Below are 17,734 nucleotides of genomic sequence, written 5' to 3'. Positions count from 1 at the left end.
AAAATGAGTTATTCTTTAAATTTATCATATTAAATTTGGTCTTTTGGTTACATGGGTCTGCTGAATAAGCTGGAGGAATTTGCAGGGTCGTCTGGGATTCTCTGCTTTCCCTACCGCAACCCTAGCTGGATCAATCGATTTAAAGAGATGAACGAATAAGGGTCTACCGATTTTTAACGAAACATTAGAAAATCCAAATTGATTGTGAAAACAAGAACAGAAATTGCATATAATTAACAACTTTCAAACATGCACTGTTATCCAGAGTAGAACTGTACAAAACTTCATCAGTTTAGACCAGTGATGACCCATGACTAATGGAGCTAGGCCTTCAGTTCGGACCATAAATGTCAAAACTCGGTCAAAAAAAAAACAACTCTGTGATAATGCTAATTTCTGATAGCACCAATTTCTAACTACTGATTGAAACCTGGTTAGACTATGGCTCATTTTTGTGGTCAGTGACATATCTAGGACTTCCAGAAGACCCAGAATGGTGTTTTTTCTCTCAAAAATTGTTTGTCAGTAGTAAATCTGACACGTTAGGCCTTTAGGCATTGAGTGCGTAACCAGTGGGAGAGCTAGCTTGGCTACATTAACCTAGATAGCAGGGAGAGAATAAAAACCCTGATTGGAAATTGTTCTGTCAAGTATCTCAAGAATTTAACCTTTTTTGTAACCAACCAGAGCTTAACAATGAAATAGGAGTAGTACTGCAATACATGCAGAGTTTAAACACAAGCATGATTCTGTTTTGGGGAGAAAAAAAAACTAAAAAGTACAGACATTACCAGAAAATATTACGGTTTCTCTGAAAGCCTAGATGACCCTGAGGGTGCCCTGCTGCTTTAGACCAATCAGAAGTTTTGTGGAGTATTTTCCTTAACGGTTTGAATGTAGTTGTTGGTCATGAATGAGTTTACAAAAATCAAAGTGAGCTACAAGGCCTTGTTTTAGACAGGGAGCTTAAATCCAATTTTTCAACATATTTGATTTGTGGAGGACAGATTTTCAGCAGTCTGAATGGCAAAATGCCACAAGTCTGATTTTTTCCAATGGGATTCAAGCCACATTTGTATATGGTTTCGAATCAGATACAGATCGAGTTTCAAGTGTGTTTTTTTCATCATTCAGAGCGCTGCAGTTCATGCCATCAAAATATGCATTACACGCATTACAGCTTATATGTGTCAAAGTCAGAAGTGCGTGTTCACATATTACAACTTAGTAGTGAAAACTTAACAACCATTCAGGCAACGTCTTTTTACTCGGTATGTTTTACACAACTACTTCATTAAAAGATTTGAACTTAAAGCCTGTCTCTAAATATTACTACTACAGCCTATAGCTTGGTAGCAGTCTCGTTCTGTTCATGCTGTAGTTAATAAAAAGTTGTGAAATATAGCATGATCGTTCTACTAAGTGGTTGTTGTCATATGCCCATACCTAGTCAGCATATGCACACGTGCATTGTTACTGCGGTCTGAGCATACAAATCAGATTTGGTTACTTGTTACTTGAAATCTGAACGATAAGTCCAGTTAGATGGAAGAAACAAATCCTGTTTGTCCTGCATTTCGAACAAAGCCTAAGAGCCTGTAATCGCAACCGTCTTGCCTGTGAGCTAAATATCCTGTAATGCAGTGTAATAAATAACCAAATAATTTAGTATTTGAATTACCCTCTGCACCCTTTGGTATCTCAAAGAAGCACACGGAGTGGCAGTTACACTAAAAACCTTTGATTTCCCACAAACAACACAGTGCAGAAAGATAGAAAAGCAGACAAATATGTGGAAAGGCTAGAATCTTTGTGTCAGTGTGATACTGGGTGACAGAAAGTATCCTGCTGTTCTCTCACATACCTCTCCAATCCTCAGCTGCTGAAACAGAAAAGACTCTAGAAATAAATGGGTTCTGCTCCTAACTGCTCACATTGCCTTTAGACGGCCATGTCTGAAGTGGACGCTTTTATCTTATTGGATTCTCGACTGAGATTGGCTTCGATTTGTCTCTGCTCTGTCCTGCGTTTTGGAGCACGTTTGGATTGTTCTTAGGTATAGAATCATGTTGGAAACAGAAAGTAAGAAGTGTTTGACCTTATCATAAGAATAATGAGCTTTTAAAAGTAGGACTTTTCAAAAAAGGCAGCAGGTTTTAAAGAGCAAGCATACTGTCGTTTATTTCGGAAGGGTTTTTTTTTTAGGTTACATTGATCCAAACGGCCACTGCTCTAACCTACCAGATTTTTTATGGACAGTAAGAATTAGTCCATCAAAAACCCAATGGTCAGGTAAAGGTTGGCTGCCTGTGAAAAGTTTGAGCACATAGTCCTGAGTTTAGAAACTTTAGAAATAATATTTGATTACTTTTCAGTCAACTCCATTAATTTCCAGGTCTGAAATTTTTAATTACCTTTGGTCACTATGTTCTCTGAGCTTCAATACAGTAGGAATCTGAGGGTTCCTTTAGATCAAGTTTTAAAATAGATAAAAAAAAAAGTAATAAAATGTCTGAAAATATCTTATTTTTTTATTAAATTGTAAAATTATGCCTACAGACTGGGTTGAAATTTTCATTGTGAAGTCTTCAGATTAGTCCGTTGACCAGAAATATCCAGTCCTATGATCAAAAACTGACTACTGATAAAGGGCTACAGGACTATTTGAATAAAAATAAAGAATAAAAATAGACATAACTACATGCCAAATTTTAGTTTGTCTCCATTGTCGGCGTGGTATATTTATATTATATATCCCTGTTGTCGGAAGAAAACCTTGTATCTCCCAAAAGGTAACTTTACAGGAGAAGAAAAAAAACTACTTTACATTTAATGGAAGTCAGTGGAAGCAGACTTTTTACCAAGTCATTTTGGGTCATTTCTTTTAGTCCATTCATCATGAAATTTACATGTAAAGGGCAACAGGCATTTTCAAATCACGTCAAAAACTGAAAAACTTCAAAAATGGAGGTTCTCTTCCAGCAACATCGATATGTTATATAGTGTATTTTTCATCTGTTGAGGTTTGAAAAAGATATTAAGGCTCTGAATTTGATTTTAAAAATTCAGTAACCCTGTATATGGCTAAAAGTGAGGCTGTTATTGTTTATCATTAAATTCAGTCTTTTCTCAACATGGAACTACTGATTTTTAACAATACAATAGAAAATTTGAATTTGATTCTGAATAAAAATATAAAAATGATGTGATGAGAGAAATTCAAGTGGTCATTGTCACATGTGTAGTGGTCACTGTTAGAAGCTCTGTAGTGAATCTCTTTATCATCCTAATTTTTTTTGGACGTGAGTGGGCTATGTAAAGAAAAAAGTAAATATAAAATGTTTTGTTAGCACATAACAGCTACATGCTAATCCTTTAGGTAAAACTAGCCATACCACTCAAGTTCATCAACTTCTTTCATGCCTCCTTGGCATGAAGTGCAGGTTTTACCAAAATAACGATGTTGAGTTGTTGACCATGAAAACATGCACATTTACATTAAAAACTTTCTGAAAAGCTCTGGAAACTTTTGATGGTCTGTGTAGATCAGATGCCCTGCAAGTAACACTTTTTAGAAAGTGGTGAGAATGAAGTATTCTGAACCCAGGGTCTACAGCACTGTAACGTTTTTCTAACACTGGAGTTTAAAGTGTACAGACTCTACCGGTTTTGTTATAGTAATTGGCAGAATGACCAATTAGTCAGCTGCAGCTCCTGGAAGGCAGCCAACCATTTCAGCTTTTTAGCCCAGGTGAGCAGAACTATCAATTTATCATGGTCTGTCTCAGCTCTCAAGAGATGCAGCGGATGTGTTGGAAGAACGGGGAAGAAAGGTCCTTTAGTTTGATTACTTTTTTCTGTTGGTTTATCATTGCGAGTAAGGGCTACACACTAGAACAATTCACTGAAATCTAACTTTCTGATGTGCAAAAGTTATATTTTAACCCTTTAAATTTTTACCCTTTTAATTTATAGTCACAGCTGTCATTGAGTATGTAGGTTATTCATTTTTCAGCATCAGGAAAAAAGCAGAAAATGTATATTTAACAGGAAATTATTCAGAAGCCTGAACAATTATCACATTTTTCAGCTTCCATTCTTTTCAGGGGACTTGGGTTCAGTTCTTCAGAGAAATCTGCAAGGAGATTTTTCCACACCTCAAGAAGTTCAGTCTTAGGCTACGTTCGCATTACAAGTCTCATTGCTCAGATCCCAGTTTTTGCTCAAATCTGATCTCTCTGACACGTTGGTTCACACTCGTTTAGGTAATTGATTCAAATCTATAATGTGAACGAACCGGCATCCTGAAATGACCCGCATGCGCACATCCTACTTAGTAATGTCACGTGAATGAATCACGTGCATCATCAGCAAACAAACTGACAAGCAGAACGAGCTTCGCTGTGAAGATAATTAAGTATGAACAGCTCTCAAAGGTGAGATGTGTTGCTTTTTCACTGTTTACAGGCTTTAACTCCTGTTTGGCGCTGCTGCTATGGTAACGCTGGATGATGGGGCACGCACAGTGGAAAAAAGCACATGATCTCCAATCACTCACAGTAAGGTTGCGTGGCCACAAATTGATTACGTATCTGATCTAGGACCACATATGAAAGTGGCTCAGGTTGGATTTGAAAAGATCAGATTTGCATGTCCACACAGCCCTGAAAACATCAGATCTGGTCACATTAGGGCAAAAAATCAGATTTGTGCCACTTCAACATGGTAATGTGAATGTAGCCATAGAAGTTGGTTGCATTCTCTACTTTTTCTACAAATCCCAAACGCATTCAGTGATGTTGAGGTCTGGACTCTGGGGTGGTCAGTCCATTGTTCTCAGAAGACCCCAGTTTTTTTTATTTGTTTTCTGTTGACTTTTATCTTTGTTGTGCGAGTGGATTATCTTACATCTAATCTCCACAGAAATATCTCATGAAAAATTAATAACTTATTCTTAATGGTCCTTTTAACTTGAAATTAAGGATGTATAACATTATTTATATTGACTTGAACCAGTGTAGATGGTCTGGAATTATTTGGGGGTTTACTTTACATGATCATACATTAGAAGTCATGATGGTTTTTGGAGATACAAGGTTTTGTTCTGACAGTGATGATGTGTTCGGCAGGTGAATGATGCTGCCTGTATTTGCTAGTGTGGATTTTCTCCTGTGTTCCTCTGCATGTTGGGAGAACACCGTTTTCTGTAGTGGCTCTGATGCAGTGCTACTGCAGAGTGTGCCTGCTGTTTGTACTAACATTGTTTTTCTGTCTGTTTGAGCAGCACAACCTCACAGGCCATCGACATCGGGATGAAGATGAATGCGGAGTTCATTATGCTGAACCACTTCAGCCAAAGGTACGCCAAGATTCCACTCTTTAGCGACGACTTCAATCAGCGCGTGGGAATCTCCTTCGACCACATGAGGGTGAGCAATTTACCAGATCACTGAGATTATTACTGTTTTGCTGTAGGTTTATGTTACACAATTATTTAAAATTAATTACACAGTTAAATACATAGTTACACAGTGAATGACATTTTAATTACCTTTTGTATTGGAGCTGGTTTGCATCTGCACTAACCTCTTAAGTTTGATTTATGCCATAAAATTCCAAAACACGGCAGAAAAGTAAAATGTCTTTCGATTCTGCAAAGTAAGACTGTACATACAACAGTAGCTTTCATCAAATTCACATCATAATGAAATATCTCCTTTTCTACTTACAAACACAGACATGGGTGAATTGAAAGCCTCATTTTAATAAGAATTGTTCCAATACGTTAGAAATGAGAAATGATGAATATAAAATTAGAGTATGCTTTTGTTATCACTGCCAATAATGCTGATTTTAAAAGCCGCAGTAACTCTAGACAGTTGCAGTTTGCATTGCCTTCCAAAATAGGCGTGACCAAGACATCATGACTGTAAGGCCATGTTGAGACTGCCAGCAAATTGGATTTGTTTCTCAAATCACATCTTTTGAGATGACTGTTCATGCTGCCATTTGCAAGTGTTCAGTTTTGTGTGTCCAGACTTCACCAAGCGATCTGCACAGGTTGCTCTGGAAAGAACATAGGCGTCAGTAACTATGTAGCTACGCTAGTGACGCAAATTTCAAACAGATGCAGGAGAGATGGAGGTGCATCATCTTGAAATCTGGTTATGCCACAAATCAGATTTAGGCTGTCAATCTGCACATAGCCTAAGTTATATCTGATAACATATTTGAGAGAACGTAATGCTGCACACCGACCTGCAGTAAAAAATCAGTGATGTGACTGCTTTGTAGCTGCGTTTATCGAAGGAGCTAATGTAGGAGTTAGCAAGCTAGCAATCTCACCCACCATAAACAATAAAAACACAAAAGGAAGCAGAATTATATGGCTGTACTGAGTTGTTGCAAAACAAAAGTGTAGATGGCAGCTGTTAGCAAGCTGGCTAAATTGCCTACCATAAACAAGAAAAAAAAAACAGTAAAGTCACAAAGTGACTTTAAAGTTATAGAAAGTTATACTATCTAATAAAGTCTCCTGACTGACTGCACATCATACAGTTTCTCTTTAATGTGTTTATTTATAGCCAGTGGGGAATAAATATCTAAAGGTTGTGCTTAGACGCTGCTAAAATTAGTGTTTCCTCCATTTTGGAGGGGCAGTGCTGCTGATGTGAAGCCCACCCATTTAGGGGTCAACACAACCAAAGCAGTAATGCTCTTGGTTGAGGACTAAAAGCACTTTTGCTTGAAAATTTCGATTACAAAAAGTTAGTGTAACAGGGCCTTAAAGGTTAACCTGTTGATATTTCAAGTTTATTGGCCAAGTCTGCTGCCTCTAGAGTAAGCTTTTAAATATTTAATAAATTCAAATTGTGTTTGTTATATGTGTTCCAGATCCGGCCGGGAGATTTCCAGATCCTTCCTCGGCTCCTGGCTCCTCTGAAAGCACTGTTCGCAGAGGAAATCGAGGAGATGGAGGAGAGAAGAGGAAGAAGGGAGCTGAGGGCGGGGAAGACTGTAGGGATGGAGTCTAACGGTGAGGCAGGAGGTGGAGCTAAAAGAGAACAGGAGGAGCCTAACCAGGAAATGGCCTCTAAACGACTAAAAGCTAACTAAGCATCCACCAGTCAGGTTCAACCAGTATGATGGATGTTTAAAAATGTTCTCGAGCCTTTTTCAGCCTAATCTCTTTTAGCTATGTCTGCAGTGTTCAGGTGACCACAGATTAATGCTGATGTGTTTCTCTGTGCTTAGAAAAGAACAGAAAACGCATTGAACACACTTATAATAAAAGTCAGTGGGAAGCTGCTAAATGAATGTTGCTGTGTTGAAATGCTGGAAAATCAAACATCTCAGAAAAACAGCCTTAATAAGACATTGTCTCATGTCTGTCTCATCTTAACACCAGTATAGTTGGAGTGTAACGGGTTGTTGTTTCCAATTTATGTTATGTAATTACAGATTTCCATCTTGAACTTCAGCAGCTGCTCATTGGCTTCTGTTATAAGTGTGTTTTATAGGTTCTCTGTTCTTTTGTAAGTGCAGAAAAATGTAAAAACTTTTGTTTGTGTTTAATGATTGTGCTGCAGATGCAGCAAATAGAGATTAGTTTGAAAAACACTGGCGTATTCCTTTAAGATCAATCAAGAGTTGGCTCAGAAAAGACTTACCAGTGAACACAATGCTACATATGATCCAACCTATGAAAGGACACTGTAAACATTGAGCACTATATCTTTCGCATCACATTGATTTCTTAGTTGGAATATTTTCTAAGAACATTGATTTCATCTGATTTGAATGAGTACACAGCCTGTCCTGCGAGATTCCCTTTCATAGAATTGTTCAAAGCAGCCAAGTTTTCCCACCTTGTGGTGTTTTTGCTTATGTGACACATTTCCAAAAGCTTATACACGGATTTAAGATGAACAAGAGCTATGAAGGGGTACAGGTTTGGGGTGAATGCCACTAAGAATTGGACTTTGAGTTTGGAGTGATTCGAGTGATTATAATGAATTTAGCTTGAACAGGGCAGGTTTCTTTTCCTGTTTCCAAGGTGTGAGTGTGAATGTATATTTTTTTTGTATGTAATATTGTGTTATTTATGTACATAAAAACAGACTAACAGACTTTTTGTTTTAAGAAAATAAACAGAAGGCTTAAAGAACATGGTGAGAGTTATCAGGAGGGTTTAAAACTGAACTAAGTGGAAGTTTACTGAACATTAGATTAGGCAATGCAGAATATGGCCTACATTTCAGTAAAATGACCTATTCTTTATTACCTAAATTTACTGAAATTACACAGCTCCTCAAAGCATCTTGAGCTCAAGATTGGTGGTGCTTCACATGTTTGAGGAAGCTTATGCTACCCTTCACCCTCCCAGCTTGGTAGCATGGTGTGATGGAGGGATACCTGACTAGCGAGTGCAGTTGGCCATAACTAATTTGGATAGAACACTGAGTAAAAAGAAAAAAGCAGGCATGTTCCACATACAATGCTATATAGGCCACAAATTCCACAGGATTAATTACAGGATTGATTTCTGATGTGATTTTGTTAGAGACGGTTAGGTGGGTGATTAGTAAATGTTAAGTTCGTGCCCATAGGAAGATGTGTATGTATTTCTAGACCTGCTGTAGTTTTCATGAGTCTTATCATCCAATTCTGACCAAAGAGAAAACCCTTAACCGTCTGCACTGAGGGTGATTTGAGGAATGAAACAGAATTTTCTTTTTGATACTGACATTAAACATTGATAAAGTACTAAAGGTGGCCCCAGTGATCACCTGGACCAGCATAAGAATACAAATCTGATTAACTGTTTAAACACAGCCTTTTAACACCGTTTGGTTATTAGCATTTTCATTCAGCATATAAACACACAAATATACTCTCACCAAGCACTTTATTAGGAACACTATACTAATACTGGGTGTGGCCTCCCTTTACTCTCAAAACAGTTTTTGGTGGCTAATGTTGGAAACGTTCCTTTGAGGTTCTGGACACGATTGCATCAAGTGGATTTTTCAGGTCCACTTTCATGCTGCGAATCTCCTGTTCTACCACATCCCAAATGTGTTCCATTGGATTCATATCCAGTGACTGGGAAGACCACTGAAGAACATTGAGCACATTGTCATGTTCATGAAACTTGTTTGAGATAACGCCCACAAAAGTTATCATGTTGGAAGTAGCCATTAGAAGATGGGTAAATTGTGGCTATGAAGGGATACACATGGTCAGGAACAGTACTCGAATAGACTGTGGCATTCAAGCGACGACAGATTGAAATTAATGGGCTGAAAGTGCGCCAAGAAAACATTCCCCACACCGTTACACCACCTCCACCAGCCTTGACTGTTGACCTTTTTTTTTTTTATTTTACTGCACCCGTCTGAGTAAAGTCTAGAGACTATTTTACATGAAAATCCCAGGAGATGAGCAGTTATAGAAATACTCAAACCAGCCTGGCACCAACAATCATGCCGTGGTCAAAATTACTTAGATCACACTTTTCCCTAGTCTGATGGTTGATGTGAACGTTACTTGAAGCTGCTGACCTGAATATGCATGATTTTATGCATTACATGGTTGCCACATGATTGGCAAGATAATAGTAGATAATTTCATAAATGTGTAGATGTACAGGTGTTCTTAATAAAGTGCTGGCTGAGTGTATGTAGACTTAGTAATGAGGCTCTGAGGATTTGCTTCTCTTTGTTTTCTAAGAGTAGTTCATGCAGCTTTTGTACAAACAAAAGGTTCCTATAAGTGTATCTGAAATAGAAAGCAGAATGAGCCCATATTCCTCAAGGAAGCACTATTCAAAGTGTTAACAGAGCCAGTTGATTTGGCTAAAGAAACAGCCAGAGAAGTGACTCCCAATATCAGACAAAAATTGTGCAGCAAAACAGAGTGAGAACCTGCAAGAATCAGGATTGATATTACTGCGGAATGTGTGCTGAATCACATCCTGGAAAAAAAATATGGTGAAACTATACAGTCTTCGAGCTGCAAGCAAAAGACTATAGAGAACGCTTCAGAATATGAACTTAACATCTCACTAGTTTTATGCCATTAGGGTCGGCTATATTAAGCCTGATCCACTTCCAATCTTTTTTTTTTGCCTTCAGTTTACTTCCCTGTTATAGAGGATCCATATATGGAAATAATCCTCAACCTACAGCAGTGATAAGCATTTTCAGAAGTTAACAGAGATTGAATGTCGGGATTATGAAGCTATTTTGAAGTGGATTTCGGGAACTGCGCTTCTCCTTGGTGGTCAGCAAGAGTAGCTTGTTGTGGTCAGGTGAGGAGAGCAGTCAAGCTGGACAGTTTTCCTGGCAGCAGCCCACCTGAGCCAGCAGCCCTCATGGTGTTCACAAATCAGATTTGGCATTTCTGTGACAAATTAATTTGAATTTTGTTTGAAATTAACTGGGGCAAGCAACTGGGGCACCTGGCTCTGACTCCTCCTATAACTTCAGTGTCAATGGCCAGGGCTAAACTGCTGTAGGCTGAATGGGTGGATATGTCAATACGCTGTTTTTTCCAAAGCGTGCATAGGAAGATACTTATAAGCCCAAAACTAAAACCCACATTAACATTTCAAACACGTGTTTAAAACCACTGGTAAAATATACATCCTAGAGCAACAAGACGATTGATTCCTTTTTTCAACCGCAGCACTTTTTGTGACGTAGCCACCATATGAGTATTGAGCTGTCCCATTCATTTTTCAATGAGACAACTGTCTCCTCTTCCTGTGCGGATGTCTCTGATGATAATCAGTATTAAACACTTTGTAAAATGGTCATTAAACAAGTACGCCAAAAAAAACATCTGTCCAGAATGTCACAGTGGACCTTAACTCCTCAGAACCACTGGTGGTTCCAAAACGCACTTCGTCATATTCTTCATAACTTTCATATTTCATAAGCTACATTCAAAAGGTGGGTGTCGTATGAGAGCTGTGACTGTCTTCTTTCCAGTCAAATAGATGGGTAGTGTAATTTTTAACTTTATAACAAAAGGAGCTGAACTCAATTTTTTTTTGTCTACTGAAAGTCGACCCATTTTTCCACAAATCTGGGTTATAAACTATAAACAGATGGCGTCTCTTCAGTGATCTGCTCTGTAAAAATAATAATACAAAGAGCTTCAAGCAGTAAATTGTAAGCATATAGCAATATGTGTATGATCATAAAACACATTTTCTGTTCATTTGAGGGGAACTTTTACAGAAAATAAATAAATAAAATAAAAATTTACATTTATTTCATGCAGTTACTGAATAATTTGCCTTACGATTTGCTCATGTAAATTCAGATGGAAAAAACAAAATATACCCACGAGCATAAGAGGTTAATCAGACTTATGCAAAAAAGAGTTTTAATGACGTTCAAACCGCTCTGTACCTGAATCTTGAAACTTTCGTACTACATGGAAATCAGAGATTTTACTGCAAATGGTAAATCAGCTTCAGTGCGTGAAATCAAGTGCCCGTCTACCAGTACATCATTTACATATCATTTTCATGAAGCACACCCTAAGTGATGCGGCTATATCAGTAGGGAACCAATAAAATGACAGCAGGCTGTGCTCGTAGGTGGAGTTTGAGGTGTAGCAGTGCTCCATCTACTGACCAAACCTTTTAGTGTTAAAATTAGGAAGAAAATGTGAACAAAATGTCTCAGTTTTTTAAGATGGTAGAGTGATGTGTGTAGTGTGATTATTTCCCTAACATAACATATTTAAAAGGTGTATTATTGAAGTGTATGAGATGATTTTGCACTAGCTGTGTTTTGTATTGTTTATTGTTTGGGCGATGTCAGTAGTGTAAACAAAATTACGGTAGTAGGTCTTTAAATAGTTGCTGCATTTGTTTGTGCCAACGTGCATGTAAAATAAGTGCATCCACTTTTGTACTGGATTATGTACTGCACAGATTATTAGTATTATTGTTATTTTTATTTTTATTATTGTATTATATATGACGCTGATAATAGTTTTTGTTGGTTCACTGCAAAGCAAACATTTTTTGAGGTTAAAATATTACACTCAAATTTACACACACTCCTACTAGACGCAAGTTTGATTGCATACAGATACACCAAATATGAAACTGATGAATAACAAAACTGTCAGTGAAATTTGCGTACGCTCAGTTTACAATCAGATTTTCATATCTTTCTAAATTTGTGTCGTACTTTTCTAGGAAAACACCAGGATTGTAATGAGCTGATATTCATTATTAAGGTGATTGGATCAGATTGAATCAAGACAACCTTAAATTCCAGTTTGTAAGGCCGTTCTTCTGTGGTGTCTGTTGTTCACGTAGGTCAGGGGAAAACGAGCAAACACGCCAGACTTAAACATCCAGTATTACTGATTAAAACACTTAGTAGTCTATGTAGAGTTATTATTGACATTTTTAGATACATTTGATTCACTATTGCATACATACTTATTTATACACAGGCATGTAATTACAATTATGTAATGAATGACATTAGATTTACATTCTGTTCCATCAGGTTTGAGCCTGCGCTTCTATTTCTGAAGGCTGTTTTCATGCTAACCACAAGGGGGCACTGTGTGCCAGTGAATGCACAATAGAGCTATTGAGCTCTATGGGAGTCAATATTACTGAGTGACGTGGTGGAGGACCCCCAACAGCTTTGCTTTTCTCGAATCCTGACGATACTTGACTGCTGTTTCTAATCAGCCAGACATAAATGAAGCCAAAAGCGTGTGCTTTCTGCTGGATTTTCTTTCAAGTCCTCTGATCCACACATCCTAAGTCCATTCATCGCCTTTACACTTCAGCCATGGTCTCATTAGGACGGCAAAACTGGCCAGAAGGAGAAGCCAAAAAAAGGAAAAGAAGTATAGTGAAGTATAGTGACTTCTTTGTCCATTCCTTACAGTGCCTGCTGATGCCTCTCCATGCAGGTCAAGGCCAAAATCAAATTTACACAGTTTCCCCTTCTCTCTAAAGGTAGTCAGTCTGCCAGGACAGCTTTCTTCTTTACTTTTACACTGAAGCTACAAAGAAAAAGCGCATGCATCAATTCAAGCATCAGTATGGCTGTTACTACTGTGTTTTTGTGTGTTTGTCCATTTTATAGATGACAGAATGTCATACAGTGTCAGAAACAAAATAAGCAAGTCTATTTGAGAATATTTAAAGGGAAAATGGTGCATCCTAGAAAAATTTACCAGCTCAGACTTTCTTCACAGTGACGCTGATAGGAACCAGGGGGTGTGATGTCTACAGCACGTATACAACCATTATATTGACTATAAAGAACAATTGGTGACCATACACGTTGTGTGAGTTTTTATATGTGGATAATGGTGAAACAATGGTAAATCTGAAAAAATAAGTTTTCTTTGGGGACTACTTTGCCTTACAACCCCCTGCATGTACCTCTCCACCATGAATGCATCGTAAAAAGTATGTTTTAGGCCAAATTCTTATTTTTAAAGAATCCTAAACAATGAGGCAGCATATTCGTTACCATTTCATGTAAATTTAAAAATTTCTTTTTAGGATGCTTTGGATGGTTCCTGTCACCACCATGGTGAACAATTCTGACTCCCACATTGAACATTTCACACCAAACTACTCTGCATGACTGTTTACATCTTAGTGATTTAATTATGCAAACATTCTGAAAAAGTGAATGGAACTCCCCTTTAACACCTCACGATTTGAGGTAAGTGTGTGATGATTTGGGGAATTGCTATTGAGTTTTTTCAGTGGCTCAGAGTGTGGGTCAGCCGATCTGATTTATGAACCAGAACTATCAGGTTTATAAAACTATCAATAAAATGCATTACGTAGCTAAATATAGTAGAAGCATCCATCTTAAGGCTGGATTTTGTTAGTACTTCATTCTGTTTTACAGATAACAGTTTGGCAGAAACCACATCAAGTCTGTCTTATTAACAACTCCACACAGTTTAAGGCATGTGTGTGATGATTTAGGCCTGCAGTTTACACAATGCAGATTAACAAGTTCTCATTACTTGTTACCTACATTAGCCTTGTAGCTTCAGCGCAGAATTAAAAGGCAAACTTCAGACACTAAGTATGTCTTCGCTGATTGACTACACTTGAGGTAAAAGGGAAAACTATGTACATTCCATCACTTTAAATAGATCTCAGGCAGCTGTGGCTACTGAAATTCTTTCTGCTGGACTGGATGTGCTTTACTGGGCAGTTGCATATTAACAGTGCACCAATTTTCCCCATTTGTTTCAGCATGGAGCTAATAGTGCCTGCTGAAAGCACACTGTGCTGTACTTACGTGCGTTTCTGTACGAGAGAGTTAAAGCTGTGTGCATGTGTGTGTGTGTGTGTGTGTGTGTGTGTGTGTGTGGTGCTGATTAGCCCATTTTCCTGAGGTATGAAGCACTGGGATGTAACAGCAGTGATTCTGCTGCAGTGTGTGCCCATTCTGCATGACCCTCACCATCTCTCTCTCTCTCTCTCTCTCTCTCTCTCCCTCCCTCTATCCCTCTTTCCTTCTCTTATCACTCTCCCTGTCTCTACCCCTTCTCTCCCCGCTCTCTTTTAAGTGTCTCTGGCTCTCTCTTTTCCCCTTTTCCATCTCTCTCCCTCTCTTTCTCTCTCTCTCACCCCCCCCTACCCATGCTACGTGCACTAATACACCCCCATACCATCACAGATGCTGGCTTGCGTACTGTGCACTGATAACAAACTGGGGGGTCCCTCTTCTCTTCAACCCGGAGAATGCAGTGTCCATGATTTCCAAAAAGAATTTCAAATTTTGATTTGTCGGACCACAGGACACTTTTCCACTTCACCTCAGTCCATCTTAAATGAGCTCAGGCCCAGAGAAGGTGGTAGCATTTCTGGATCCTGTTTATATATTGTTTGTTTTTTGCATTGTAGAGTTTAACTTGCATTTGTGGATGCAGCGACAAACTGTGTTTATAGACAGTGGTTTTCAGAAAATGTTCCTGAGCCCATGCAGTGATTTTCACTACAAAATAGTGTCTGTTTCTAATGCAGGGCCACCTGAGAGCCCGAAGATCACAGCCATCCAGTACTGGTTTTTGGCCTTGTCCCTTACATACAGAGATTTCTCTGGAGTCCTTGAATCTTTTAATGATATTATGTACAGTAGATTATTAAAACCCCATGTTTTTTGCTATTTTACATTGAAAAATGTTATTCTTGAATTGTTGCACTATTTGCCTGCACAGTCTTTCATAGGGACTTTCATCTTTACTTCTGAAAGACTCAGCCTCTCTGAGATGCTCTTTTATACCCAATCATGGTACTGACCTGTTGCCAATTAACCTTGTTAGTTGTGAGATGTTCCACCAGGTGTTTTTTTTCAGCATTTTCACCTTGTCTTTACCTATCTCTCTCCCTCACACTCTCTCTCTACTTCTCTATCTCTTGCTCTCCCTCCCCCTCCCTCGCCTCTATCAGCCTAACTAAACTTTTAATAACCAATTTTTCATTTTTGTCCCTTTCATTACCTCATATTCTATCGTTCTCTTTCTCTCTCCCACGCTTATTAACTAATTTTTCATTGTTCTACCTTTTTCATTCTCTTTCATTAACTCTCTCGCTCTCTCTCTCTCTCTCTCTCTCCCTCTCCCTCTCCCTCTCCCTCTCTCGGATTCAGTATCAGTCATGCTGTTTAATGGGAATAGTATTTTATATTTAATGTTCAGGTTGGGACAGACACTGCGCTTTCATATTTCAGGCAGCATCACAACTAAGTGTCTATATTTCACTTTAGAATTGGCCAAAACAGTAGCCCCATGAGATCCATCACTCTCCTGCCAGATTTAATGTAGTCTTTATCATGCATTTTTTGTATATTATGTTTGAAGATTCTCTGAATACCTGTATCTGAATATACTTTGGCCAGATTTCGTTGATACTTCTCACTTTTTTTTTTTTACAATGTCCCCAGTGTGACCAGATAAGATCAGATTTTACATTCCAGCGTAAAAAGCACATCAACACATACCACAACATATATCATTCCAGTAACCTTCACACCAAACACAGCTGCTTAACTGTTCCTACCAGTGCATTACACACTGTCAAATATCGGAAGAGCCCATTTTAATCCGGTCAACATCCGTTTCTGAACACCTCCAACTGTGGTTTGAGTGATCTGATCATAATCTGATCACAATAATCATAATCTGATGTGTATAAACCTGGCTTTTCATGCATTCAAGAGATATCCGAACTTGATGCAATCACTGAAAATGCATGGTGAGGCTGAGTGTAGGCCCCAACTCCCCATTCCCCCCAGACACACACACACAGATACATGAGTCAAAGTCAAAAACCACCCTTTATTAACTTAATGGCTGTTTTGACTGAAAATTAAGTGCAAGTTCTTCATTTTTGGGAGATATTTCTGAGGAGATCAGATTTAAGATAATTCACCTGTACAATGAAGGGGAAAGGAAAAGAAGTAAAAAAAACAGGACTTTCCAAAACTGGAGTTATTCAATTATTAAAGAAAAGGGGAAAATGGGTCTGCTAATAACTAGACTTAGCAGACCACCAAAACACCATCAGATAAACAGCACTTAAAGCTTTTATCTTTGAGAGAGAAGAGAAAAGCTCATTTCTTGCTTCAGATCTTAAAAAAAGCATAGTTGTCTCTGTCCATCCTCCCACTGTGAGAAGACAACACTATGAGTCTGAAAGGATGTGTAGCTATCAAGAAGCTGTTACTGAGAAAAGAAAACAGACAAAAAAGTAGAAAAAGAAGAACACTTGCAAATCAAACAGAAGCTGCTGGTGTTCTCAGAACAATGGACTGACCACCCCTCAGTCCAGAGTCCAACTGTCCAATCTAACTGAGTTAGAAAAGATTGGAAGCTGTAATAAAGGTAGGGTGGACACATTAAATACTGAAAAATGTGATCTAATATTTTTGTTAAATATATGTTTTCTTATTTTTATCCTGACATTGAAAAATGAATAACTTTCTCATTAACTTACTTATTGGCCATTTTGGCTGAGAATTAAGCAAATGAAGGGTCGTCTCTGGCTTTTGCACTGTACTGTACAAGTATACACACATACATAGATGAGCTGAAACTTTATGAACACTCACAGATGATTAATTTTAGTCATCTCATAATAATGCTGCATGTCAAGGTCTGGGACACAATAGACAGTACGTGAACAGTCGGTTCTTGTAGTCGATGTGTTGGACAAATGTGAGTGGACAAATCGTTATAGCCATATGACTCGGTCAGAGTATCTCCGAGATAGCAAGGCTTGTGGGCAGCTCCCGGTCAGCAGTGGGGGGTACAACATGGTGTTTGACAGGGTCCAAACTGACAGTAGAGCAGCTGTGGCACTGAAATTGTTTTAATAATGGTTAGAGGAAACAGGGAATGTGTCTTAACACACTTTGCATCGTACCCTGCTCCGTATGGGGCTATGTAGCCTCAGACCAGTCAGATTGCCCATGCTAACCCCTGTACACTGTCGACAGAGCCTGCAATGGATGCGGAACTGGACCTTGGAACTGTGAAAGAAGGTCGCCTAGTCCAATGAGTCCCATTCTCTGTTACATCACATGGCTGGATACGTGTGCACCATTTATCTGGGGAAGCTGGTGGAGGGAGAGTGATGCTCTAGGCAATGTTCTTCTGGGAAAACTCTTGAGTACATGCATTCATGTGGATGTCAAGTTGACATATGCCACCT

At 38.5% G+C, this 17,734-nt stretch overlaps 1 protein-coding gene across 1 annotated transcript in view; it reads left to right on the top strand.

The window, feature by feature from the left end:
• The window catches only part of elac2 (elaC ribonuclease Z 2), a 30,739-nt gene extending 22,244 nt beyond the window's left edge, over nt 1-8,495 (top strand). The window contains exons 23-24 of the mRNA XM_036566078.1: nt 5,285-5,429; nt 6,895-8,495. Coding sequence (XP_036421971.1) covers nt 5,285-5,429; nt 6,895-7,116 — 367 coding nt within the window. The 3' untranslated portion in view covers nt 7,117-8,495. The remainder of the gene's footprint in view (nt 1-5,284; nt 5,430-6,894) is intronic.
• The last annotated feature ends 9,239 nt before the right edge of the window (nt 8,496-17,734 follow it).

The sequence above is a fragment of the Colossoma macropomum genome, unplaced genomic scaffold (assembly GCF_904425465.1).
Source record: "Colossoma macropomum unplaced genomic scaffold, Colossoma_macropomum, whole genome shotgun sequence".
NCBI lineage: Eukaryota > Metazoa > Chordata > Actinopteri > Characiformes > Serrasalmidae > Colossoma > Colossoma macropomum.
This window is presented reverse-complemented; position numbering and strand designations above follow the sequence as displayed.